Source organism: Neoarius graeffei, chromosome 19 (genome assembly GCF_027579695.1).
Source record: "Neoarius graeffei isolate fNeoGra1 chromosome 19, fNeoGra1.pri, whole genome shotgun sequence".
In the NCBI taxonomy this organism is placed as follows: Eukaryota; Metazoa; Chordata; class Actinopteri; order Siluriformes; family Ariidae; genus Neoarius; species Neoarius graeffei.
The window spans coordinates 24886008-24913170 of record NC_083587.1 but is presented as its reverse complement, the minus strand read 5'-3'; the positions used below and the strand labels follow the sequence as shown (position 1 = coordinate 24913170).

General features: G+C 42.8%; 1 protein-coding gene across 2 annotated transcripts in view; it reads left to right on the top strand.

Moving 5' to 3' along the window:
- The window catches only part of qtrt2 (queuine tRNA-ribosyltransferase accessory subunit 2), a 50266-nt gene that overhangs the window by 8234 nt on the left and 14869 nt on the right, over window positions 1–27163 (top strand). For both annotated transcript variants that reach the window (XM_060899918.1, XM_060899917.1), the window contains exons 2-6: window positions 4594–4797; window positions 4916–4971; window positions 19968–20044; window positions 20183–20392; window positions 25467–25666. In XM_060899918.1, coding sequence (XP_060755901.1) covers window positions 4598–4797; window positions 4916–4971; window positions 19968–20044; window positions 20183–20392; window positions 25467–25666 — 743 coding nt within the window. In that variant the 5' untranslated portion in view covers window positions 4594–4597. The remainder of the gene's footprint in view (window positions 1–4593; window positions 4798–4915; window positions 4972–19967; window positions 20045–20182; window positions 20393–25466; window positions 25667–27163) is intronic.

Sequence of the window (27163 nt, the reverse complement as noted above, 5' to 3'; positions counted from 1 at the left end):
TGCTTACCTGCGATGATAATGTCCGGGTTTTCCTCAAATTGCTGATCGTGCTAAAAAAAAAAATCCATCTCAGGTAACGAGCTGTTTTTTATTGATAAATCTGAAAACGTGTCGATAATTATGGACTGTCGATAATTGTAGCCGTCGCTCTAGTGCTTATAAAGTATACAAATTCAACATGAATGCAAAGCAAAAGATTAGATAGTTTAAAAGAGAATTAATGCAGAGAGAGAGATTTTACTTTACTTACCAAACGTACTTACCTTGATATAAAGTGAGATTAGTTATGGTAGATGGGCATTAGTAGTATATAAGATTAAAAAGGTATGCAAATGGGCTAATGCATTAATATGTTTAAATAATATATAATATAAGGTGGTAATCCCAATTTATTAAAAAGAGCCACACAATGGGGGGAGAGAGAGATGAGTAGAAATTTGGCTTCCATTAACTTAATATAGAATTTAGACAAGGGCGGCACGGTGGTGTAGTGGTTAGCGCTGTCGCCTCACAGCAAGAAGGTCCTGGGTTCGAGCCCCGTGGCCGGCGAGGGCCTTTCTGTGTGGAGTTTGCATGTTCTCCCCGTGTCCGCGTGGGTTTCCTCCGGGTGCTCCGGTTTCCCCCACAGTCCAAAGACATGCAGGTTAGGTTAACTGGTGACTCTAAATTGACCGTAGGTGTGAATGTGAGTGTGAATGGTTGTCTGTGTCTATGTGTCAGCCCTGTGATGACCTGGCGACTTGACCCCGCCTTTCGCCCGTAGTCAGCTGGGATAGGCTCCAGCTTGCCTGCGACCCTGTAGAACAGGATAAAGCGGCTACAGATAATGAGATGAGATGAGAATTTAGACAAATATAGAAGAGAGGGACAAATGGATAGATAAATCGAGTGGGTGAATGAAAGAGAGAGAAACAAGGAAATTAGACATGGGAAATTTGGATATGAAGAGAGACAGAAATGAGGGGACATGGATAGTGAATGAAAGTGAGCGAGAGAGCAGGAGTGAAGGAAATGAAGAAATGAAATGGATGGGGAAGTTGGCTATTAACAGAGGGAGATGGAAAGCTAGATAAGGTGAGGGTCTGCTTTATTTCATCAGTTGAATCTATATGCAAAGTTTGGAAGTTCTACCTTAAAAGTTGAAGGGGGGTAAAATCTGTGAATTGCTATGGAAGTATGGAGGGATGAATAAAGAATGGAAGGGTGAGATGGAGATAGAGAAGTGTCCTCAGTATGAAAAGCTAAAAGTTCCATGCTGTACTTTTGCAGTTGAATCCATATACCAAGTTTCATGACTCCACCTTTAAAAGATGTAGGAGTCATAAAATCGCTGGGTTCTCCGAGAAGAATGGAGGGATGGAGAAGAAGGAAAGACGAGCAGAGAAAAACTTGCACTGTATTTATGTAAAGTAACAGCATTCACCACTGTTGATGTTTCTAGCTTTTAATCTGTAGGAGCAGTTAGGACTTGAAAAATGAATTGAAGCTGATGGGAGGAAAATTGAGGGATGAAAAAACAGGAGCGATGGAGGTATAAGAAGAGGTGGCGTGCATAAGTTTTAGCTAGAACATGTCTAGTAAGATTGGAGGCATTCTTTCAAAAACTGGTAGTGAAGAAAGCTCACGTTCTTAGTATTGATATTATGCTGGAATAATAATAATAATGAGTGTTGCCAGGCAAAACAAACCTCATCCGGTAGCACTTATTTTAGCGTTATAACAACTGGTTCAATCTCAAGTGTGGTCTCTGTTCTTTAAAGGTCACTAATACTAATGAGAATATTTTGTTTCATAAGTGTAGTGTAAAGACTCTAAATATCTGCCAAAAATCTTAAAACAAAAAAACGTACAAAACTTATTTGACTTTTCAGAAGGACCAAACAAAAGCTGTGATAATCAAAAGGTAAATTTTCTTAAAATAAACACCACTTACTTGATATTGAATCAGTAGCCTTTGTGAACCACGAGGTGGATTTTGTTCATCTTTTTATGTGTTGATTATCTTCCGATGCTACGGAGTTATAACAAGGCTTCTCTTATTTTGCTTCTGGTTCTGATTAGTTTTGAAGTTTATCAAGAAATAGAACGGGTAATCGAACTTGATCAGGATAAGTGCTGATTGGTTGCAAACGCTGTGTCCTAAATCACTCACTCGTTCACTATGCCCTACTGACTATATAGTGAGCTCATTGATTTGATTAAATGATAAAACTTCTTTGCCGCAGCCTTTTTTTTTCTTTCCCCTTCTTTGGTGCGGCACTACTTTACATGATGTATTGTGAGATACTTTGAGTGCACTATATGCCCCTTTTCCACCAAATCAGTTCCAGGGCTGGTTCGGGGCCAGTGCTTAGTTTGGAACCGGGTTTTCTGTTTCCACTGACAAAGAACTGGCTCTGGGGCCAGAAAAACCGGTTCCAGGCTAGCACCAACTCTCTGCTGGGCCAGAGGAAAGAACCGCTTACATCAGCGGGGGGGGGCGGAGTTGTTAAGACCAACAACAATAACAAGACCGCGAAAGATCGCCATTTTTAAGCGACGAGAAGCAGCAGCTGTACAAACACGAAGTCATCCATTATTATTGCTGTTGCTGCTGCTGCTTCTTCCATGTTGTTTTTGCTTCGATATTCGTGCCAAGGTTTATGCAAACGTAGCGACGTAATTGACGTATACAGCGACGTAATGACATGGCTTCCCTTAGCACCGCGAGCTATGGAAAAGCAAACTGGTTCTCAGCTGGCTCGCAAGTTGAACGAGTTGTGAACCAGCACCAGCACTGGCCCCGAACCAGCCCTGGAACTGATTTGGTGGAAAAGGGGTAATATAGGGTGTAATAATGCTCACTATACATTCGGACAGCACTACAAAATGGCGACCTGACTATATGGAGGATTTCGACGTGACGTCACAGGTGACGTGACGCCCCGGTGTCCGCCATTTTGAAGGTCAAGCTAGCTAATGTCAATAACAGTAGCTGGTATGTTACTGTAGCAATGTTTACATTCAGTCATTTGGATGACTGTTAAAACCTTTCAGTCTCAAGTTTTTCCTTTACTGGATTTACTAGTTTACTGAGCTAGCGCTCTCGGGCAAGCTGGGAGCGAGCGCGCTAGCTCGTGCAGGCTGGGAGCGAGCGCGCTAGCTCAGTAAACTAGTAAATACAGTAAAGGAAAAACTTGAGACTGAAAGGTTTTAACAGTCATCCAAATGACTGAATGTAAACATTGCTACAGTAGCATACTAGCTACTGTTGTTGACATTAGCTAGTGCTAACAGCTAGCTGCTAGTGCACGGCTACAACTACACCGACCCTAATAATACAGTTCTTGGTCATTGCCTGGTAACAGCAAATTTATAACGGGCCATGTCTCAACAGACTAAGAAGTTATTTCAATGACATTTAATAACATTTTGTTTATCCTGAGGACCGAAAGTAAATGAAAATGTGAACAAACCTTAGCTGTAATAAGATGGCAACCACCGGCTCCAGGGACGACCCGCTGATGTAGGCATGTTACCCAGCCTGGTTTTTAACGACATAGGTATACAGATCATGTGGGCCGAAGTCAGGTAAAGACGAGGGCTTCGTGTACTTCCATACGTCAGTGAACAATCCTGGTGGAAGCAGGTAAACGTCATTCTCTAAGCCTGCTAACCTCAATTTTTGCAAATCCCTCTCCCTCTGCTCGCCCTGTAAATGCCCTACGTCGCTGGATAGTGAAGGTGTTTTCTGCATCTTGCTCCTTTTTCTTTTATGTTTTTTCCCTGGTATTTCCCACATTTCTGACTGCAGGTCAGGAAGATCACTCGCGCTGCAAAGCCAGAAAAAGATAGCCTGGTAACGTGTACGGATCACGTACACCAGCATCATTGATTTTCTGGTGATATCGCTTCTTACTTGCGTCATCTAGGCCGGATAAAATACTCGACAGTGAGACTTCGTCATGATCAACAGTGTATCGCTACCGGTAGTTGCCATATTTGTGACCGTCAAAATGGCGCCGGCTACTTGTTGACATGGCAACGGTCACGTGGGTCGAAAACCTCTATAGTCCACTATGTAGTGAATAGGGAGTGATTTGGGACACATTCAGGGCATTGACGCACCATTTGTACCAAAAACGATTTTGACCTTTTTGATGACCTTGACCGGATGACCCTCAAAATGTTGGAGGTTCTATTTGAGACCAATGCCCATCTATCCTGAAAGGTTCATGAAGATTGGTCCAGCCGTTTTCCCGTAATGTTGCTAACAAACAAAGAAGCCCCACCGAAAACAATACCTCGCCCCCTGGTGGACTCTGTCCCAGGCTAGGTTAAAAAAAAAAAAGCCATGAGGTAACCATCCAAAGTGCTGCTCCTGTATTACATTGAAATAATGATAACTTTTTCCACAAGCTGTTTTCCTTCATGAGTGTTGCATTTATGCAAATATTTTGATACTGTACTACCAGGTCCTTGTTTACGCTGTAAAATGGGAATTTGAACAGATTTCTGTATTAAAATTAGGAATAAATGGTTTTCCTTCTGCTTGATGTTTGCTGTATCTGCCCATTGATGTCCTTCCTTCTTCCCCACTTTCGACTGCACCAGTGCCATGAAGCTGGAGCTGTCTAAGGTGGTGCAAGGTTGCCGTCTGGGGCTGTTGAGCGGCATCGGGCAAACCGGGCAGCACTCGTTGGAAGTTCCAGGCTGTCTCCTGTACACCCGCTGTGCCACTGTGCCCCATTTGACCCAGGACACACTTCACACACTCAGCAACCTGCCTGCAGTTACACAGGTCACACTGGAGAGCCTGTAAGTATCTGCTGATGTGCTGTTCTTCTGACACTCCGTGTCGGTGATATTTCGATCTGGATCTCATCATCACTTTTGAAATCTGCTTAGTGCTAAGATGCATTCTCGTCTCTTTCAGCGCAGAGCACCAGGAAGTCCTGGAGGAGTTTAAAGATGGTGTAAAAAAGTTTGCAGGTTAGTAACGTTCTTGAATATCACACTGATGTTTGAGTGTGTAGTGATCTTTCGGGAACGTCGCTGTGGCTGAAGTTTGGAAGACGTTTCTGCTGCACAGATATAAAGGCCAATTTATGCTGACAACGCAGTCCTCGCAGATGACGTCTGCGTAGCCCCCCCCCTCGCAGACACTCTGCGCTCACCTCCCAAAAATTGTGACCACCGCAGAAGCCTCGCAGACAGCGTCGCAGACAAGAGGGCTCTGATTGGTCCATTCTACATCCGCTGTACACGCACTTCCGCTTCCCTACTTTCCCGGTTTGGTTTGTTTTCACGACCGCCATTTTTAAAAACACGAGCGAAGATGGAGCAGCATGAAGAGCGGTTGATCGAGGAAGTGAGGAAGTACGTACATCTATATGACTCCAGTTCTAGTCATTATAAGTAACTGGAGGATAAACACTCCACTAACCACACCCACCAACTACTCCTAGCGATTTTGCGACTTCGCGCCCGCTTGCGTTGTAGCAGTGAATAACATCGCGCACGCCTATTACTCCCCGCGCAACGATAAATTACAACTGTCTGCGAAAAGCTGTCTGCGAAAGCCTTGTCGCAAGAGCATGCAGAGGCCCTAACAGCAAGTCACCTGTGTGGGGAATTAAATGGAATAAAAAAAAAAAAGACATTTTCCTAAATGCAGTCCCGTCAAACACCTTTCACTTCTGGTTTGCTTTATTTCTGCATGATCAGTCGTCTTGGGGTTTGCGTAGAGTGATTTTAGCTTTCGTTCATATACACATCAGCAGCCAAACGTGCAAACATTTGGATCTATGATGCAAGTACACACTGGTATCATCGCAGTCACACTCATCACCTGCATGATTGGATTAATTTTCCTCTATAAATTCATATGACTAGGGTTCATTTGAAATCACTGAGCCCTTGGGTTTTTTGTTTCGTTTTGTGCTGCTGGAATGGATAACTTGCTGCTGTATTAACTGCACTCCTTTCCCAGCCATTCGTTTTCAGGCCTAGAAATTCATATGTTTTTTCACCAGCCAGCCGGACTAGTTCCCTTCCAAAGTAACTCGCCAAACAGAAAATCAACTCGCCAAAATTTGTTCATGTATGAATTCTTCTGTCAAAAATAACACAAAAGAGAGTAGTTACCATTATTCATGACTAATGTGCATTTATTTCAAGACCCGAGTATTTTGATACTGTTGTTAAATACATAAATGAGAACAACACAGAGCACCATAATATAATATCAACAAATAATAATATATTGGAAAACTTGGCAATTTGGTGTATGACTATTGAAGACAAATATACTTACTATCATGACTATAGCACCCAAAATATGTCCAACATGCTTTCTGTATTTAACCATTTATGAGAGAGAAAGCATTAGGAGCTTCATATTGACTAGGAATCAACTCATCTCATTATCTGTAGCCGCTTTATCCTTCTACAGGGTCGCAGGCAAGCTGGAGCCTATCCCAGCTGACTATGGGCGAAAGGCGGGGTACACCCTGGACAAGTCACCAGGTCATCACAGGGCTGACACATAGACACAGACAACCATTCACACTCACATTCACACCTACGCTCAATTTAGAGTCACCGGTTAACCTAACCTGCATGTCTTTGGACTGTGGGGGAAACCGGAGCACCCGGAGGAAACCCACGCGGACACGGGGAGAACATGCAAACTCCACACAGAAAGGCCCTCGCCGGCCACGGGGCTCGAACCCAGGACCTTCTTGCTGTGAGGCGACAGCGCTAACCACTACACCACCGTGCCGCCGACTAGGAATCAACTTGAAAAAAATGAATTATTCCATAAAAATCGTATCGCAGCCAAGGCCTACCCTGCTCCCACGTTTGCTTATAAGTCCTTTGTCGTTTCTCCTTCTCGTATGCTTTATCGGCGGCCTTTTTCTCCTCTTCAGACCGAGGTCGCTTTGTCCCCGTCTCTGGCGGTTTCTGTACACCTTTCAGAAAATTCCACATCGCGACGTAGCTTTGGTAGATGTAAACAACAACAACAAAAACACGTGTTTAAATGGGTGATAATGTGGCCACATCTATTGAATTTGATAATGTGATTACCGCGATATTCAACGAGATGTGTTATATGCATGCGCAGTAGTGAAAAAACCGACAGCCTGACTCATGCACGATATGATTCGGAATTCTTCGGTAGTTTCCGTGCTGCCAATGAACACATTGATTAACACAGACACGGCACACGCTTAATATGTGGCGGCTTTAGTTGACGGTGTGTCTGAATCTTCGCTTCATATATATATATTTTTTATTTTCAACCAGCCAGCCGGGCTGGCTCGTGACAGGAATTACCTGCCAAATGACAAATTAAGTCGCCTCGGGCGACCGGACCACCGCGAATTTCGAGCTGTGGTTTTGCACCAACTGTCCACTTCACGTGTGTTGATAAAGTATCTGGCTCATAATATTTAATGATTGCTGCCAGCATCCAGCTTTGCAGCTTGATTTTATCAATACCTCGTGCACTGTTCAGCAGAATGCAAATCCCAGGGAGTATTTCTTCAGGGTTTGTACAGGAGTCTTAAAATTCTTGGTTTCTAAAGTTACATTTTCAGAATAGAGCATGCTGACTTGTGAATAAATGACCGCGGAGTGCTTTCTGGTTCCTTTTTAAGGTGGATTAAATGACATTCAGTGATTTCCAGCTTGAGAGTGACACAATGTTGCACTTTTCTGACCGTTTTATTGGTAAAAGTGGAATAAAATGTCTCTATACATATCTATCCTTGACTTGCACGTGACATCAAAGCAAAATAGAAACCTAGATGTCAGCCATGTTGGTGGAGATACAAATGCAGGGTCAAGCGGCATTCCATTCAAAGCATAGTCACGTGTGCGCAACTCTCTTTGTTTTCCCACTGCTTTAAGCGTTCTTTTAACTATGCAGTGTTCGAAATACCCGTCTGCATTTTGCAGAATGATTTTCAAGATTGCAGAAGAAAAATTAAACAACCTGCAATTTTGCAGAATGAAAAAATCAGGCTCGGGATTCAATGGTTCTCAATTTAGCAAACTAACGGCGCTGTAAATAAACTGAAACCTGCGCCGCGCGAACCTGACGCCGTTTTCCAGGTCAAAGTTCAGCAATATGTACATACTGTATTTTCCGGACTATACGTTGCTTCTGAGTTTAAGTCGCATCAGCCAAAAAATGCATTATGAAGACGAAAAAAACATATATACGTCGCACCGGACTATAAGTCGCACTTTTTTGAAGGGTTATTCTATCCATAGAATCTGTGATTCTATCTAATAAGCGGCGCGTGGTTACTGCGCGACTGCATTGTTTATTTAATAAACGAACAGCTGAGCAGTGATAACGCGCCCTTTGCCCTGTAAGTAGCCTAGTCTGATTATTTTAAATATCTACTACTATCTTTAATACTATCACTATCGTTATTACTAATATAACTAATATTAGTAGCCTATTACTGATGCATTAATCAGTTTGTTTTTAGAATATTTTTACCGGTAGGGCTTATTATCGCCCCATGGCTCTTTCATCTTTGTTATTAAAGCTGTAGTCATCATCGAGGAGTGTCATTCTTCATTTTTGTCTAATTTTATTTCATCAAATCAGAGGTCAAGTAGGCTATAGGTATATCATCTCCAAAGACAGGTACGGTAGTAAAAACAACCGTCTAATGAAAAAAACAACAACCGCTCAGAGAAAAAAAACAGGCAGAAAGTGCGCCTGCCAGTTAAAGTCATATCAGATAAAAACATTAAACGTTATTCAGACCATTAACACCATAACATCAGAGACGAAGAATAAAGTTCATCTTGGAAGGAGAGTTATTTTTAAAAATGCAAAACTAAATCATTTATAATAGCCCAGAGAAAAACTGGCTGAATATGTACCGTAACATCAAGTTATTCAATAGCCTATAGGCCTAATCAGGGCTTAAAGGGATAGTTCGGGATTTTTGACATGAATCTGTATGGCATCCCCATCAATAGTGTCGTGCAAACACACTGACTTACCCCTGACAGCATCCTGTGAGTTCAGTTCTTGTCCAGTTTTGGTCCAGACAAAAGTAGTCCGGCAAGTTTGTTGGGGTCACGAAAGTAAAACGTTTTTCGTCTCAAAACAGTATGTGTTCAAAAGAGTGATATATTTGCATCACAAAACCGTTGCCAAATAAAAAGTCAGACCTCGAAATCGCTTGGCACTATTTTCTCTCCCTTCTTATCACTGCGCGCTGCCGCCAGGTGACAGCGAAACGCAGACCCACTAAGCTGGTGGGAGACCAAGGCTGCACTCTATCCACGGCTTACACACGTGATGGCACGGAGGATGTGTATAGTGGCAGCATCTGTCCCCCCAGAGAGGAGCTTTTCAAAAGCAGGACAGATTATAACTGAGAGGAGAAATAGAATCAGAATTAACTAGTTAATTGCAGCAATTAAAGGAATAGGTAGGAAAAGGAAGGCGCAAAGACACCGCGCAGCGCCTGAAAATGGGTTTTCAGGCGCTGCGCACCCGTTTCAGGCGCTGCGCACCCGTTTTCAGGCGCTGCGCGGTGTCTTTGCGCCTGCAGCGGTGCTTTGCCTGTGCTGTGGCTGAAAATAGTTCCAGATATAAATTGGTCTAGTAAATCCCTTCGTGTTAATTTGCATTGATATGTGTACTCGATGTGAATGTACAAATCATGAGAAATAATTATAAAAAATCTTCCGAAAGAGCCGGCTCCTTATAGTAAGAAGAGCCAAAAGAGCCGAAATTCCCATCACTAGTAAACAATGAATGAAACAGCCGTGGCTGTCACCTGGCGGCAGCGCGCAGTGATAAGAAGGGAGAGAAAATAGTGCCAAGCGATTTCGAGGTCTGACTTTTTATTTGGCAACGGTTTTGTGATGCAAATATATCACTGTTTTGAACACATACTGTTTTGAGACGAAAAACGTTTTACTTTCGTGACCCCAACAAACTTGCCGGACTACTTTCGTCTGGACCAAAACTGGACAAGAACTGAACTCACAGGATGCTGTCAGGGGTAAGTCAGTGTGTTTGCACGACACTATTGATGGGGATGCCATACAGATTCATGTCAAAAATCCCGAACTATCCTTTTAATTTGAGCCGGAACATGACGGAACAAGATCCGTAACCTCCGTTGTCGGATCCGGCAGCTATTTTCATTTCATTCAGTGTTCCGGCAGCTATTTAAATGGATCAGATCACCTCCGTGACCATCACAAAGGGAAAAAAATCAAACAATAAATTAAATAAGTAAATAAAAATTTGTTTAGTGTTCGGTTTTGATATCTGTTGTTGATTTCTCTCCTATGACATCCACAAAATCTATGCGAAAGGGGAAGGGGGGGGGACATGGGGTGTATACTTCCGCTCAATAGAACACCGGGTTTTTTGTAGCCGTTAGCTTGCGCTGTGGAAAAAATGGCAAAAAACAAAGCTTACTAAAATTTTTAAAATGAATTCTCCAACTTGTTTTGTAAACCCTTTATTTCTTAACTATTACTTGAATTGATTGCACTTATGTTTGCTGGCACTGCTTTTAATGAGCAGGAGAAAAACAAGGAGGGCTCGGAAAATGACCGCAGGTTGGAATCGAACCCAGGTCCCCGGATTTATGGCATGGCTCCTTATCCACCTGAGCCACGAAGTCCCACTGGTACTGCTTTTAAATACCCTACTTAAATCCTTAAAATGAGTCATTTAACTCATGTCTTGTGTGATCTGATCTCCAATGGTGAAATAAACCAGTTGTGATATGAGTACAGTCTGTTATTTTAGAAGATAAAGTTAATATATAATTTAATATATAGCCTAATAAAAAATATTTTATAATATCACGACATATTACTGTCTAACTGTTCGTCACTAAAGCGTTTTCTAAGATCATAATGTCTGATATTATTATTACTTTTATTTTTATTTTTTTTTACACACACAATAAGCGCGTGTGCGTAAAGTTATAGTAAACCACCCCCGCCTTTTTTTTTTTTTTTTGAGTCGCCGGACCCAGGGCTCGAAATTAACTTTTTTTCTTTGTGTCCCCCAGTGGTCCCGAATTCTGTGTTGCATTGTCCCGAATGGAAGCAATAGTGTCCCCATTTTTTCCCTCTCTGAAATAACCAGTGGTTAATATTATCATATGAAGTTACTATTATATTTGTAACTATGCGATTTTGAACCCTTTATATCATTTTTACAATAAGTCACAAGACACAAGCGACACATGTCCTATACATCATCTACTTCAAAATTACAGTTATTGCATTTTCAGTTTATTAAACTTTGGCGATCTCACTGTATGAATAGATACCCGTTTATTTAAAGGGGCCAACTAGCTCATTCAGAAAATGTTTCAACTCCCTACATCTGCAGTACACTTTAGTTGAAAATAAGACCCCTTTTATGTTCATTTCATCTACTTATACCTTGAATATCTGTTGGCACTTATAAGGCCAACTTATAATTTTCACCATTACCGTTATCCATAGCCCTGTGATGACCTGGTGACTTGTCCAGGGTGTACCCCGCCTTTCGCCCGTAGTCAGCTGGGATAGGCTCCAGCTTGCCTGCGACCCTGCAGAACAGGATAAAGCGGCTAGAGATAATGAGATGAGACCGTTATCCATTTTTATGAACTTTCCGTTATCCATTTTATGTACTTTCCGTTATCCATTACCATTACCCATTTTTATGAAAATTCCGTTATCCATTTTATGAACTTTCCGTTATCCATTACCGTTATCCATTTTATGAACTTTCCGTTATCCATTACCGTTATCCATTTTATGTACTTTTTTTTTTTAAGATATTTTTTTTTTTGGGGGCTTTTTGCACCTTTATTGGATAGGACAGTGTAGAGACGGGAAGGGATCGGGAAATGACCTCGGGCCGGAATCGAACCCGGGTCGCCCGCATTCATGGTATGGCGCCTTAACCACCTGAGCCACGACGCCCCCCCATTTTATGTACTTTCCGTTATCCATTACCATTACCCATTTTTATGAAAATTCCGTTATCCATTTTATGAACTTTCCGTTATCCATTACCGTTATCCATTTTATGAACTTTCCGTTATCCATTACCGTTATCCATTTTATGAACTTTCCGTTAAACATTTTTATGAACTTTCGCTGCCGAAGCGTGGGTGCAAATGTTAGCAACATCAGCATAGTGCAGGTCCGAGCCTAGTTGTGCTGCTGACTGACTAAACTTTCTGAACTAGAAAGACACCAAGAAAACTCACTTATTCTGTTGAACGGTATCTTCCGTCAATATCATCCACATCATTCCTGTTGTATTTTATAACGTGTCTAACAGTGTTCATTCAGTTCATTCAGTTGCTAGCGTTGCCTGCAGACCAGGCGATGACACTTTGGATCCTGAAGGTCCCGGAGACGTTATGTCTGGGCTTTCAGTTTCTTCCCCGCGGTCGGTCCGCTTCAGCCACTTCAGCATTTTTGTTCTGGCAAGAGTCGGCGCAGCGTGTGCGGTAGCAATTCCATTCCAAGTCCATATAATGCGGACTCCGGCCGAAGATTCTAGAACAGAATGCGCTGCTCTGTAGCCTACGGATGCAGGGGCATCGAAAGTGTAGCTACTATGTATTTTTCGCTGTTAACGTTTTAAAATTAAAATTGACAAATTAGGTGAATGTCTACATATGTGTTACGGCTTTGTAAATAATATTAATGTAGAACTTTTTTTCTAGATCTATTTTTTTTCCATTGTCCCGGGATTGTCCCAGATATGATAATTTTGTGTCCCGATGACATTTTTTATGGTCCCCGGGACATCGGGACACCGTTAGTTTCGAGCGCTGGCCGGACCCACCCACCTCCTGCGTTCCGGGACCTCCCACTTCACAAATTAAGCACTGCCTAAAATCATTACATAACTTATTTAAATAACTATAGGCCTATCCTTAATAATAAAACACAGGTCAATCAAGTTTATCAAGCTGACGATTTCACTCCATATCAGCAAATCCATTGAATTCCTCATCCTCGGTGTCGCTTCTGAACAACTCTGCCAACTCCAGCGGCAGACGAAGCGCCATTTCCTCTTCTTCTGCGTGGCTGTCGTCAGACTCAGCATCAGCTCCAGTTATTCCGCGGCGAAAAAAAAAAACCACATATATACGTCGCACCGGAGTATAAGTCACATGGCCAGCCGAACCATGAAAAAAAGTGCGACTTATAGTCCGAAAAATACGGTAATACCGAAGAAAGGCGACGAAAACCAAATAAGGGCAGTTGCCATTTTCCGATGTAAGATTTCGTCACTTTTAATACCCGCCGGGAGGACCCGACAACTACCTCGGCAGTGTTCGGCAGTTTCCGCCATGCATCTCCCAGAATTCAACGCGGCACAACAAACATGGCTCCCAAGAAGAGGATTGTTTCTTCGGGGCAAGAGTCCGACAAAAACGGCAAGAAAACGAGGACGATTTTGTCGTATCTCGGCAAAACCGGCATCCAGCGTAACAACAGCAGCGACAGATTGTGCGTCCGCGAGGGTGACAAAAATGAAGATAGTTGCTGCTGGCTAGTTCTTATCTTGCATACATATATATTGGTAAATTGTATAGGTTTGTATATACTGTATTGTATTGTTGAATCATGCAAAATTATACTGGTATTATATCCCTTTTGAAGACAGCAACAGTATTTTACTTTTATTCATAGATACTTTTGAATATTTTTTTTCTCATCCCGAGCTACATCTATTTTTTTTTTTTTTTTTTTACTAGTGCTGTCTTGCCTGTGGTGCAGACTAGGGATGTTAACTGATGACCGTTTGACCGGTGGTTGACCGAATCAGCGTCAACCGGTTAAATTTTTTTTTTTTTTTGGTTGTCGGTTAAAAAAAAATCAATCATTTTGAAGCTTCTGATTTTGGAGCAGAGAACCTGGAATTCTGTGTTGTAAACACTTGGGGCATGCCATGTGGTGTAAGGATGACGGCTGACAAATCAGAAACACCTGTTCAGTCATGTCCCGCCCTCCCGCCCCAGTTGAAGACAGCTGCCACTCGGCGAAAGAAAAGTCTCAAAAAGTATCAGGCTAGACTTTTTAGCTTACAAATTACTATTGTTTTTTTTTTAATTATTATTAGAAGGCACATGGAGTTTAGTCCTGCCTTGGCCAGTGCATTCTGAAAGTATGTTAAGGTCTGTAGCCAACAATGCATGTTATTGCAGATCATATCTCTCCACACAAACTAAAGGCGCAGATGCCGACTTTTGGAGGGAAGGGGAGAGAACGAAATGACAGCAGTGTCTGAGGGGGAGTGACAAACGCAGATTTTATGTCTGTGAGCCAAGTCGGTGACGGCTTCAGAGCAACTTCAATACCATGCAGTAATGGCGTGTTGATATTGGTAACGGCGTTATAACGATTGTAGCTAATTAATTAGATTACCCGGCGTTCTTTCTTTGTCTTTTTTTGTCATCTTTTGTACTCATTGGTTGTAGTTTTATTAATATGTTTGTAATTACGTTTAAGTGTATATTTCTTAATGTCTGTAGGGGGCACATGGGGGGGGTGGAATGTTATGTTGTCCTATGTTTACATTTAATAAACAGTGTTTAAAAAAAAAAAAAGATTACCCGGCGTTATAACAGCCTTTATTTTAACGCCGTTATTCCCATCACTGAATGTTATGTACTTCTTCGAGCACTTTATTTTCAACGCCATCATGGCCAACTGAAACTGTCTCTAAGCTGGAGCCATTTGTCCTCCGCTCCAATACAAACCCCTCGACATCAGTGCCGCGTTTGACTAAATGTTTCGTGCTGTAGAAAAGGTAATGTGAGTGGAGGGCAGCGACTGGGACTGAATGTGCGGATGCTCACGGTTAGATTTAGAATAGATTCTAATAATTCCAGTTCTAGAATTTTAAACTCGTAGGTTAACTGACTTTAACTGGCTAATGAGGCTTGGTGGTCGGTCAAGATTTTTTTTAGTTTTCGCCATCCCTAGAGCAGACTAGCACAAAGTAAAACAGTTGCCCTGTAAGACAAAGCTCATAGGTTCAGTTCTGTAGCTCTCAGTAGTTCTGTAGCTCTCAGTAGTTCTGTAGCTCTCAGTTCTGCCATGATTAGTTTGTACCCAGTTCTCTGTTAGTTTAGAGCAGTGAAGCCCCTGCAGTCGTTCTCAGTTCAGTTCATGACCTTGCACTTTAGAAGCCAGGCAAACACAATGAACCCAAACGTCTTTCCATTTGCCAGTTGGGTTTTATTCCTTAATGGCATCAATTCTTTGCATCATCATAAGATGTAACAGAGTGTAGAACTGAAACCTTGCTTTCAATTTAAAACTACAGGTTGCAGATGCAAACACTGTGAATGAAGTGCATTTTGGGTAACAATCTATTGTTCAAGCTAGAAACGTAATCTTGACAAAATGTAACATGACGTGTAACATGAAAATGAATGTTTTGTTTCATGAAGAACAGTTGTGTTCTATTTTTTATTGCGGTGATACCTTTATTAGTATGTTGTGTAGAAGGATAATGTGTGGGTGTGATAACTAGTACATTTATGAATTAGTTGGTATACTTCAAGTTGTAGTAGCCCGTAGTGTCAGGGCGAGGGGGATGAGAGACCTGTGGAGGGATCATGGAATGATAACTTTGCTGCAGAGAAGGATCTGTGAAGACTGAAATTAAAAATAGAGTGAGAGAATAAAGAATTACAGTAATGCTATGAGTTGTAAAGCTAGATATGATGTAAATGTAGGCATTATTAGGTTGAGAAGGGTGTAGTATGGAGGCTTGTGTATTTGCAGAAAATATTTCCAAATTGCAGAACAAAATTTTGACATTCTGCAATATTGCAGAACACTGGAAAAAAAGTATTTCGACCACTGCTATGCCATATCTTTGTGCTGTATATGGTTGTACTCACAACAGTACTCGTTACCATGGCACGGTTTGATTTTTTTAGAATTCCGTACGTGATTCGGAAAGAGGGCGAGGAAACTCTGAGGCTGAGTACGGAGAGGGGACGAGTACGGCTGAACAACATCGGCAGGGCCGATCTAACGGGCTAAATCCAAAACAGCTCGTGTTTGCAGTAATCATTTAATCTCAGGTGAGATTCAAAAGCTTTCTCGATGATATCATGGAAGAATTTTATTTCGTGTTGCGAGAATTTTGTTATAAAATGAGCGTTCTCTTGTCGTGGTTCACTCGGTCGTTGTTATAATTTTAACACGTGTATTACCATTTCGCTTCTAGGAGCGCCAGCAAAATTATACGATAGAAACAATCCAGACTGGGCGCCCACTCAGAAAATGGGTTATGTTTCGTCCAAGGTCGGACTTGATTCTTCAGCAGCCAAACCAGATAGAACGCGCTATCTGGGTACTTGATGGTCGGTAGAAGCGTCTTATCTTCAGAAAAGTCTGACTTTTTTCAATAATATGGGTCAAAACTACACACATCTATCTTCTCTTTGTATCGAATCTTTGCTCAAGTGTTCAAATCGTGGTAATACTGAGAAAATTCAGCATTGTTTACAGACACGCTTTCAGCGGCTGCCGTCCTAGTTGCTTTGTATATCCGCCATCGTGGCGGACGCTCATGACGTAGCACATTTTGATTATGTGGTTACACATGCTCTGGTTTCCTCCAGCATTCCAAAGACATGCGGATTAGGGCAGCTGGCTACTCTTTTGCCGCTTTTCCACTACACACGCGGCTGAGTCGGGCTGAGCCGTGCCGTGCTGAGTCGAGCTGAGCGGGGCTATTGAAGTTGCATTTCGACTACAACCGCGCTGAACCGTGCTGGCTGGAAGTGGGTGGACACATTGGGTGGAGTTAGCGAAAGTGGGTGGACGTCACGTGATGTCGTTAAGCAGCGCAAACAGTGACAGCAGTGATCTTTTAAGCGGTAGTCTCACGACCCGGATAGTAAACAATAAACATGGAGGACATGGAGTCGTTAGTGTTGCTGGTCTTGGTGCTGTGGCTTGTTGTCACCGACAACGCCAACAGATACTGGCAAGAGCGTATAGATGAGGCGAGGCACATAAGGCTTCAGAAATTCTCGTAATTCGTAATTCTCCTTCTTCCGGGTTTACGGTGTTTACAGATCCCAGCGTGCTCGCGGGGCATGTGTGGGCATGTGAGGACACTCCTCCTCACCAATCAGTGCACAGGGGAGTGTCTCCTCACGCCCCTAGCCCCACTCGGCTCGGTTTGGCTCGCTTCAGCCCCACTCCAAAACGGTGCGAGTTTTAGGGGCTAAGCAGGGCTGAAGCGAGCCGAGTCGTGCTGTTCTTTGGTAGTCGAAACGCGAGCCGTGTCGGGCTGAAGTGAGCTGAAAAAGAGTAGTGGAAAAGGGCCATAAATTGCTCGTGTGTGTGAATGGTTTTTGTCTCTGTGTTAGCCCTGTGATAGATAGTAGGGGTGGGTATTGCCAAGGACCTCACGATACGATACGCATCACGATACTTGAGTCACAATACGATACTGCGATATATTGCGATATTCTACATAGTTCACTGAAAAATGTAAACGCATTATGCATCTTAAAATCCGAGTTGTATGTACATCAGATGATAGTGATAATTCATGGGACAAACTGAGTCAAAACAATGTAATTCTAATTATCCATGCCATTTTATTGTAACTATACAAGCGCAAGTTAAGTTACAACATATTTGCAGGAACAACACACTGTCTGGAACACATTGAAAAGTGCAGTGGGCATCTTAGTCTCCCTGAGCACAATTATGAAACAACGTGCAGTGTGGGTCAGTGTCCACACACTGAAACTGAATTGAAATCTCAGTGAATCACGTTTCTTCTGAACTTTGAGTAAATACTCAAAATACATGTTTCAGACGGGAAACGTAAAATGCAGTGTCTCACACACACTAAAATTGAAAATGCAAAATAAAGTGCAGCTTCTTGCCTTTGGCCTTAAATGACAAAATTAAGTTCACAGTTACAGTAAGTCACACATCACTGAAGTAGACGGGAGGACTTTGGCGCTGTCCGGTGTAGTTTGCTTCGGGTCGGGTTTCGGTGGCTCCGGCTGAGCTAATATGTCGGGGTGGTGTCGTGCTAAGTAAGTTCGCAAGTTTGTTGTGTTACCTGAATACCTAATTGGAGCGAAACAGGTTTTGCAAAGTGCGTACTCTTTGTCCAGCTCACTGTTTTTTTTTTTTTTTTTTTTCTCCTTTCCTTTGGAATCCAAAGTGCCTCCAAACATCTGCCTTAAAGTTCGGTGGCGTCTCTAGGTTTACATTAACAGCCATGCTTGCTTGTTTTTTTTTTCCTCACTGCAACCACCGGGAAAAAAAAGAGAAGACGAAGAGTGCCTTGCAGTGAGGTAGTGGCACAGCGACACCTTGCGGAGCGGAGGTGCGGAAGTCGTACTGGATTTACAACCCGTCTGAAACATGATTTATTATTTGAAAAAATATCAATATTCAAATTTTGAGTATCGATATTGAATCGGAAGACAAAGTATCGCGATATATTGCCGTATCGATAATTTTGCCCACCCCTAATAGATAGGTGACCTGCCCAGGGTGTGCCTCACCTCTCGTGTGATGTCCGCTGGGATTGGGTCCAGCTTCCCACACGACCGTGATGGAAAAGTGGCATATATAATGGATGAATGGATGCTCTACCTTGCTGTCCCATCAGACCATGACCATATGGTTTGGATGTTGTTTTTTTGGGTGAGGAAAGAGTTTCCATCTAGTCACCGTACCCCATAGCAGCGTAAAATATGAGCGACCCATTCAGAGAGTGACCAGTACTTGGTAGAACTTCCTGCAGCTCATTTAATTTTGCCATCGGTCTCTTGGCAACCTCCATCTTCAATTATCTTGCCTTTTTGTCACGTTTGGAGGGACATCCTGTTCTTGGCTTCGTGTCACTTTGGTGCTCTGTTTTCTTTCCTATTTGTTGTTGATGGCTTTCAGTGTTCCACGGTACATCGAATACCACGCCAGTTTTTTAGCACTGCTCTCCTGGTCATGGAGCGTTTGTGGCTTCTGCAGTTGGATGAAACCATGAAGCAGTCAAGAAAATCCTACAGTAATGGCTGATCTTGTGAAGTCAATCAGAATCAGATGGCAGGTGTATGAGGATTGATTTACTTTAGAATGTGAGTTGTAGTGTGACTGGTTAATTCTGAGTGCAGTCACATGCCCTGTTATAAAAGGATGTGCACAATTGTCACTGATTCCCCCCCCCCCCCCCCCAAAATATTTGTTTTTCTGTTGAATTGTGTTGCTTGTGAGATCACATTAAATTGGAGTCTGAGATGTAATTTATTAACGCGTATTCTTGTTTTCATTCTTGTCTTGCGCTCAGACATAACTTCTTATAGTGCTTAAAAATGACATCCGTGGCTTTTTCCAGCCCTATATGCTTCAACCATTCATACACTTGTATACAAGGTGGAGGAACTTGTTGCTCCACCTACTAATTGTAACCCTATTCCAGTGTCCAAGCTGCAGTAAGTAAGGTCTCGGATACCCCTTTTCCACCATATCAGTTCCAGGGCTGGTTCGGGGCCAGTGCTGGTGCTGGTTCACAACTCGTTCAACTTGCGAGCCAGCTGAGAACCAGTTTGCTTTTCCATAGCTCGCGGTGCTAAGAGAAGCCACGTCAGTTACGTCGCTGTATACGTCAGTTACATCGCTACGTTTGCATAAACCTTGGCGCGAATATCAAAGCAAAAACAACGCGGAAGAAGCAGCAGCAACAACAATAATAATGGATGACTTCGCGTTTGTACAGCTGCTGCTTCTCGTCGCTTAAAAATGGCGATCTTTCACGGTCTTGTTATTGTTGTTGGTCTTAACAACGGTGACCTCTGACCTCTAAGTAATTGAAAGCCAGAAAAGATTGCACCCCAGGCAGCTGAACTGCCTTTAAGACAAGTTGGCATATGACTGAAGATCCTAATTCCCAATATGATTCTTTATTTAATCAGGTCTACACGACACAATGCTGTTCTGCTCCCTCCATGACCCTGCTGTGACCCATCCCGCTGGCCACGTCACCAACAAGGTTACTGCGCCTGCTGTTAAAGCAGAACTTGGTCATTTCAGTAGTGATTAGTTTGAGTTATAGCGATGGAGTCATTTTATATTCAGTTCAAGTTCAGTGCCAAGCTGTTCATTTATGATTGTGTGTGTGGTTTTGCAGACGGTGTCCGTGTGGGGCAGTGGAGGAAGAATAGAACTGTCAGTGGGCAAGTTTATGGCCATGCAGGCAGCCATCCGGCCAGACTGCTACGAAAGCATGGCCGATGGAGAGACGTGGCAGATGAACACGTCACGGAAGAGGGTGCATAAAGCAGTGGAACGTACTCTCTCGCATCTAGACCAGTGTCTTGAATTACACCATAAAACGCAGGTACAGTACACGACGTCAGCTCACTCCAGGACATCAGACATTTTAAAGTGCCATTCCACCATTGGATGTATTTTTTTGGCATAAAATACAATACGGCGGCACGGTGGTGTAGTGGTTAGCGCTGTCGCCTCACAGCAAGAAGGTCCGGGTTCAAGCCCCGGGGCCGGCGAGGGCCTTTCTGTGCGGAGTTTGCATTTTCTCCCCGTGTCCGCGTGGGTTTCCTCCGGGTGCTCCGGTTTCCCCCACAGTCCAAAGACATGCAGGTTAGGTTAACTGGTGACTCTAAATTGAGCGTAGGTGTGAATGTGAGTGTGAATGGTTGTCTGTGTCTATGTGTCAGTCCTGTGATGACCTGGCGACTTGTCCAGGGTGTACCCCGGCTTTCACCCGTAGTCAGCTGGGATAGGCTCCAGCTTGCCTGCGACCCTGTAGAAGGATAAAGCGGCTAGAGATAATGAGATGAGATAAAATACAATACATTTTATGACAACATGACTAGACAGAGAAATCTTTTAGCTTCAAAATGATATATCAAACATAATTTTTTGACAAGTATATTAATTTTGCAACCAAAGTCACCTACCCTTTTAATTTCCGCGCGGTAGTGAAACGTGATGTCATCGGCAGGTTCCCCTTCTTGTGTACCACGTCACGTGTGACGTGGCACAGATTATCAGCAATGGTGGATAGAACGCGATTGTCAGCTTCGGAAAAGAAGCGAAGGAAAATAGCAAGTGATGCCCAAAGGAGACGGTCGATGGTGAATATCGGCACAGCAGTCGACAAGTGGAAATCGCGTTCTATCCGCCACTGCTGATAACCTGTGCCACGTCACACGTGACGTGGTACACAAGAAGGGGAACCTGCCGATGACATTACGTTTCACTACCGCGCGGAAATTAAAAGGGTAGGTGACTTTGGTCGCAAAATTAATATACTTGTCGTTGTCAAAAAATTATGTTTGATATATCATTTTGAAGCTAAAAGATTTCTCTGTCTAGTCATGTTGTCATAAAATATATTGTATTTTATGCCAAAGAATACATCCAATGGTGGAATGGCACTTTCAGACTCATTTTTCTCTCATACTCATGCACAGTAAAAAAGTTGCCCCTCACCAAAGTAATTGAGAAACTTAATGCAAGCAATTTTTCAGCAACGTTTTTGTCACGCACACCAGTGTTAATGACTTTATATTGGTTTAATTAACACAACTAGAATTAATTACCAAGTTTCTTGACTCCACAGCAGTGTAGTGGTTAGCACTGTCTCCTCACAGCAAGAAGGTTCTGGGTTCGAGCCCAGTGGCTGACAGGGGCCTTTCTGTATGGAGTTTGCATGTTCTCCCCGTGTGCTCCGGTTTCCCCCACAGTCCAAAGATATGCGGTTAGGTTGACATGGGACAGCCTTGGGCTGAAGTGCCCAAGAGTGGCGGCATGCACGTACGCAGCGGCTTTGCTCTCCTATGATGAACTAAAATTTCATTGTACGTTTGTGCAGTGACAATAAAGGCATTCTACTCCATTTTACTCAACCTTGGGTTCTTTATTGCTCCGGGCAACGTTACTGCACTGCATTGCATTTGTTGGATCACTTCCTGCTGATCAGCGCAGCATTTCCTTTATGAATTATATCTTTTAATGTGTATTATTGCAGAACAATTGGTGCCAGTTTTAACTGAAAAACATTCTTCCTTTGTCGTGCGTTTTGCACTATTTGTTAAAAATGTTTACTTTTAAAAGGCATTGCAAGCTGGATTAGACACATGACCTTATGAAAGGATGAGTAAATATCAGGGGTACAAAAACACTCCTCTATTTTAAGGCAGGTTTGAGTCATTATTCTCATTCTTAGACATTTTGCTGTCTGGTTTATTTTGATGGTGCCAGGTAACATTTTTATATCTTAAATGTGAGGTTATGATGCTTTAAAGGCTGAAATTTTTAATGAGCAACCTTTTAAAGGTGTACTCGTGCACTTTTTCTGCATGTTCCCCATCCTCCACATCTGTAATGTACTAGTGCATCTCAGAAAATTAGAATATTGTGAAAAAGTTCAATATTTTCCATCAGTTATTTAAGAAAGTGAAAGTTATATATTATAGACTCATTACACATAAACTAAAATGTTTCAAGCATTTTTCTATTTTAATCAGTATGGCATACAGTACAAAAACATAAAAAAAACCATCTCAAAATATTAGAATATTTCATTTCGAGTTTGAGTAAAACAGTATGAACACAGTGTATCTCTCAGTCTAGTTCAGTACACACAACCACAATCATGGGGAAGACTGCTGACTTGACTGTTGTCCAGAAGATGGTCACTGATGCCCTCCACAAGGAGGGTAAGCCACAAAAGGTCATTGCTGAAAAGGGTGGCTGGAAAAGGTGCACAAGCAACAGGGATGGCCGCAGTCTTGAGAGGATTGTCAAGAAAAGTTGATTCAAGAACTTGGGAGAGCTTCACAAGAAGTGGACTGAGGCTGGTGTCAGTGTATCACGAACAGACATCTTCAAGAAAGGGGCTACAACTTTCGCATTCCTAATATCAAGCTACTCCTGAGCCAGAGACGATGTCAGAAGTGTCTTATCTGGGCTAAGGAGAGAAAGAAATGGACTGTTGCTCAGTGGTCCAAAGTCCTCTTTTCAGATGAAAGTACATTTTGCATTTAATTTGGAAATCACGGTTCTAGAGTCTGGAGGAAGTGTGGAGAGGCACAGAATCCAAGGTGTTTGAAGCCCAGTGTGAAGTTTCCACAGTCTGTGATGATTTGGGGTGCCATGTCATCTGCTGGTGTTGGTCCACTGTATTTTATCAAGTCCAAAGTCAACACAGCCATCTACCAGGAGATTTTAGAGCACTTCATGCTTCCATCTGCTGACGAGCTTTTTGGAGATGCTGATTTCCTTTTCCAGCAGGACTTGGCGCCTACCCACAGTGCCAAAACTGCTACCAAATGGTTTGCTGACCATGATATTACTGTGTTTGATTGGCCAGCCAACTTGCCTGACCTGAACCCCATAGAGAATCTATGGGGTATTGTCAAGAGGAAGATGAGAAACACTCGACCCAAAAATACAGATACGTTGAAGGCCACTATCAAAGCAACCTGGGCTTCAATAACACCTCAGCAGTGCCACAGACTGATCACCTCCATGCCACACTGCATTGATACAGTCACTACGTTTACATGCACATAGAGAGAATCGAATTTCTGCCATTGCTCGACTGAAATCGAAGTTCAAAATGCCATGTATACACCTTAATTCGGCTGAAATTGAACCGAACTTGATTTCTCGGAATCGAGCTACGCGACCTAGTTTATGCGATTTCTGCCGAGCTACTTTGTGCATGTATACCCTATCGAGCTAGTTGTCGAGCTACTTCCGGGAGTGACGAGACCACAAGCGGGAAACACAACAGCCTCGGTCGGCATGACAACAGTAGTAGCGAGCAGCAGAAGAGGTCAGGAGGAACAAACGAAGAAGAGAAAATGGCGATGTAGAGCTCTCTGAAGTGTGGGTGGAGCACAGAGGACGGCAGGACAAAGCTTCTGGTACTAATAGGCTTTTTATTGTCAGACTTATCAGTTTAACAGCCTACTTTTATTCTTGAGAGAAAACACACACACGCGCACTGTGTTCTAGTTCCGGGATGAGCTCTCCCCTCTGCTCTCCCTCTGCCTCCTTAAATAGGGCGTGGTTACTGGGAAGACACACAAACACAGGTTAATTACCGTCAGGTGAAGTGATTCTGCCACTCACCTTCCCTGGCTCCGCCCTCCTGTCACAGACCGGCGCTTGACCACGCCCCCACTGCCACAGGCAAGCAGAAACGTGCACTTCTGGAGCAATGAGGATACAGAGTTCATGCTCATTCAGCTTAAGGAGTTGAATATATTAAAATTCATGGACAGGAGAAAAATGCGCAATGGAGAACACGGAACGGATAACTTTGTTTACACTCTTGAATAGCTCTTCATGACGACAACCGGAAGTGTACCAACACGATGGGGCTTGTTGCGCCACCTGTGGCTCGGGTGCACAATGCACCTCACACAATAGCCCGATTTCATTGTGTGCATGTAGGATTGGATTTCTCTGGCACCCCTGCTGGGACCTTCAGCTCGATTACCGACAGCAGCTCGATTTGGATGTGCATGTAAACGTAGTCAGTAATTCATGGTAAAGGAGCCCCAACCAAGTATTGAGTGTATAAATGAATATACTTTTCAGAAGTTGGACATTTCTGTATTGTAAATCCTTTTTTTTGATTGATCTTAGGGAATATTCTAATAATTTGAGATGCTGGATTTCTGATTTTTATGAGCTATAAGCCATAATCATCAAAATTTAAAACAAAAAAGGCTTTAAATATTTCACTTTACATGTAATGAATATAGAATATATGAAAGTTTACCTTTTTGAATTAAATTATGAAAAAAAAAGAACTTTTTTTCATGGTATTCTAATTTTTTGAGATGCACTAGTATGTGCGATTTACCACAGAGTAGAATTTTAACAACGTGCCCGTATTGAGAAAGGAACGGAAAACTTGTTTACTCCATTACGTCACTTACACCATCATGGAGGTCTAGGGGCAGTTGTTGCTAAATGTATAAACATGAAACATTCCCAACTGTACAGCAGTAATAAAAACTAGAACTTTTTCCTTCATGCAACTTGAGCAACATGAGAAAATCTTACCAATGTTCTTATGGAGTTTCATTCACCTTTCCAACTTAATATTTTCCAGAAGGTTTTTGTAGTATTCATGCACTACAATAGGTTTTTATAGTATCCATATGAAAAATAAGTTTTCTTTACAGATATAGGATTTAATTCATTATTATTATTATTGATGCCTTTGACCTGAAGAATTAAAGAAAGCGTTCTGCAGAAATGCATACTACATAAGGATATTTAGACGCTGACTCATGTAGTTATATGCTGACTAATATAGCTGATATTTAGACGCTGACATTTAGATGATAGATGCTGATTGCTTGACGAACTTCATTTGATTCGTTGTCGATCGCAATGACTTTTTTAATGCGATGTTTTTCCAATAGGAACTGAAAGGATCTGCGATATTTGGCGTAGTGGAAGGAGGTGACATCTTGGAGGAGAGGCTGAGGTCAGCACGCGAGACGGCCAAACGGCCTGTGGCTGGATTTGTCCTTGATGGCTTCCAGTCCACCTCTATGGGGCAGGAGCTCAGGGAGCAGCTGATCACAGCAGTGACTGCAGAGATACCTCAGGAAAAACCAAGGTATAGCCCAACCTCCAGCCTCGCTCTCTTACATACCTGCCAACCTGTACACATCTTGCGTAGCCGCTACGAATTTTTACCTCATTGTACGACTGTACGTTTTCACGTTAAAAAGTACGCATATCGTCCGAACTCGCATTTCGGTCAAGTTCTCGCTGAAGTTGATACCGCTGATCTGTGAGAAAACTCAAAGCCAGAATGGGACGCTTTGCCCAATCCCCCCGCCCCTCTTCCAGAGCGTGTGGTTCTGCCCTCTTCACCCCCTCCCCTTCCTCCTTCGCGTCTCTGACTTGAGTGCAGCCAGGTGGCTAGAGCGAGTCAGGGATTGAAACGTCGGTTAGAGACGTCGTTTTTATATTTGTAACAGAAACGGTTGTGTTTCACGTGTACTCGAGCTTCCTAGCCGTTATTTTGTGCATTTACAACACCAACAGTACAGGCTAGTTCTTCATTTAACTTCAAAGCCGTCACTCGAGGTTGCATATTCGATGCGGTAACCAACGAAACCTGATTACAATTCCTCTCGCGCTCTCATTGAATCACTATGATGAGTACCACTTTATTGATGTGCTCAACAAAACGTAGCGTGTTGTATATCTTAAGGGCAGTCGGTAACTTCTGTCAGTGGTAGCCTAGAATGGTCGCAGATGATGTGAAGTCGAAAATTGGCCATCCCTCTTATGAAAACCTGCGTGGTACTGCAGTATCAAATGCTTTTTTTTTTTTATACAGTATTACTGCAGTAAATGCAATATTTCAAATGCAATAGTTTGCACATGAAAAAGGCATACTACAAAATACTGCAGTGTACTGTATAATGCAATATTTTTACTGTATAATGCAACAGGGTTTTTTCTCGAAAAATTTAGTATGAGGGCGCTCACCATGGCGAGGGAGTGAAGCGGGGGGGAGATGGTACTGGTTGTCCCCCCCCCCCCCCCGTCGTGCAAAGCCTTTGAAAAATGCTCCAATGGGACATTCTGAGGCTATCTGAGAGGGAAATTGTAACAAATTGTCTGTCAACATTGAAAAAGAAAGAAGTAATCTTCTTCTGCCCCGGACAGTCTTTGGCTTTCTTCCGCTTCGTGCCGCGGGATGACATCTTTAAATGCCCAAGTGTCAACAAAAACAACTCGCCAACTACTTCTGTCAAAAGCTCCCGCGCCGGTGGGTGAAAGGTCATTCAGTCTCGAGAAATCTCGCTCTACAAGTCAGCTGACCTTGTAGTAACCCATGTCAAATCTCGCAAGAGCAGCCGCGACAAGTAAACAACTAAACAACATGGCACCTCAGTCTGGAAAACGCCAATTCGGATTGTTTTTGCACAGTCTGGCGGTGTATCTACTATGATTGGAATATTTTTGGAGCAATTATAACGTATTTGATGATCAGACACATTGTCACTTAGTGTTGCTGGGATGTTTTCACGGAGTCGGTAAGGGGGCGCACGCCGAGAGTAAGAGGGCGCAGCGCCCCTGTTCCCCCGTTTAGACGAAA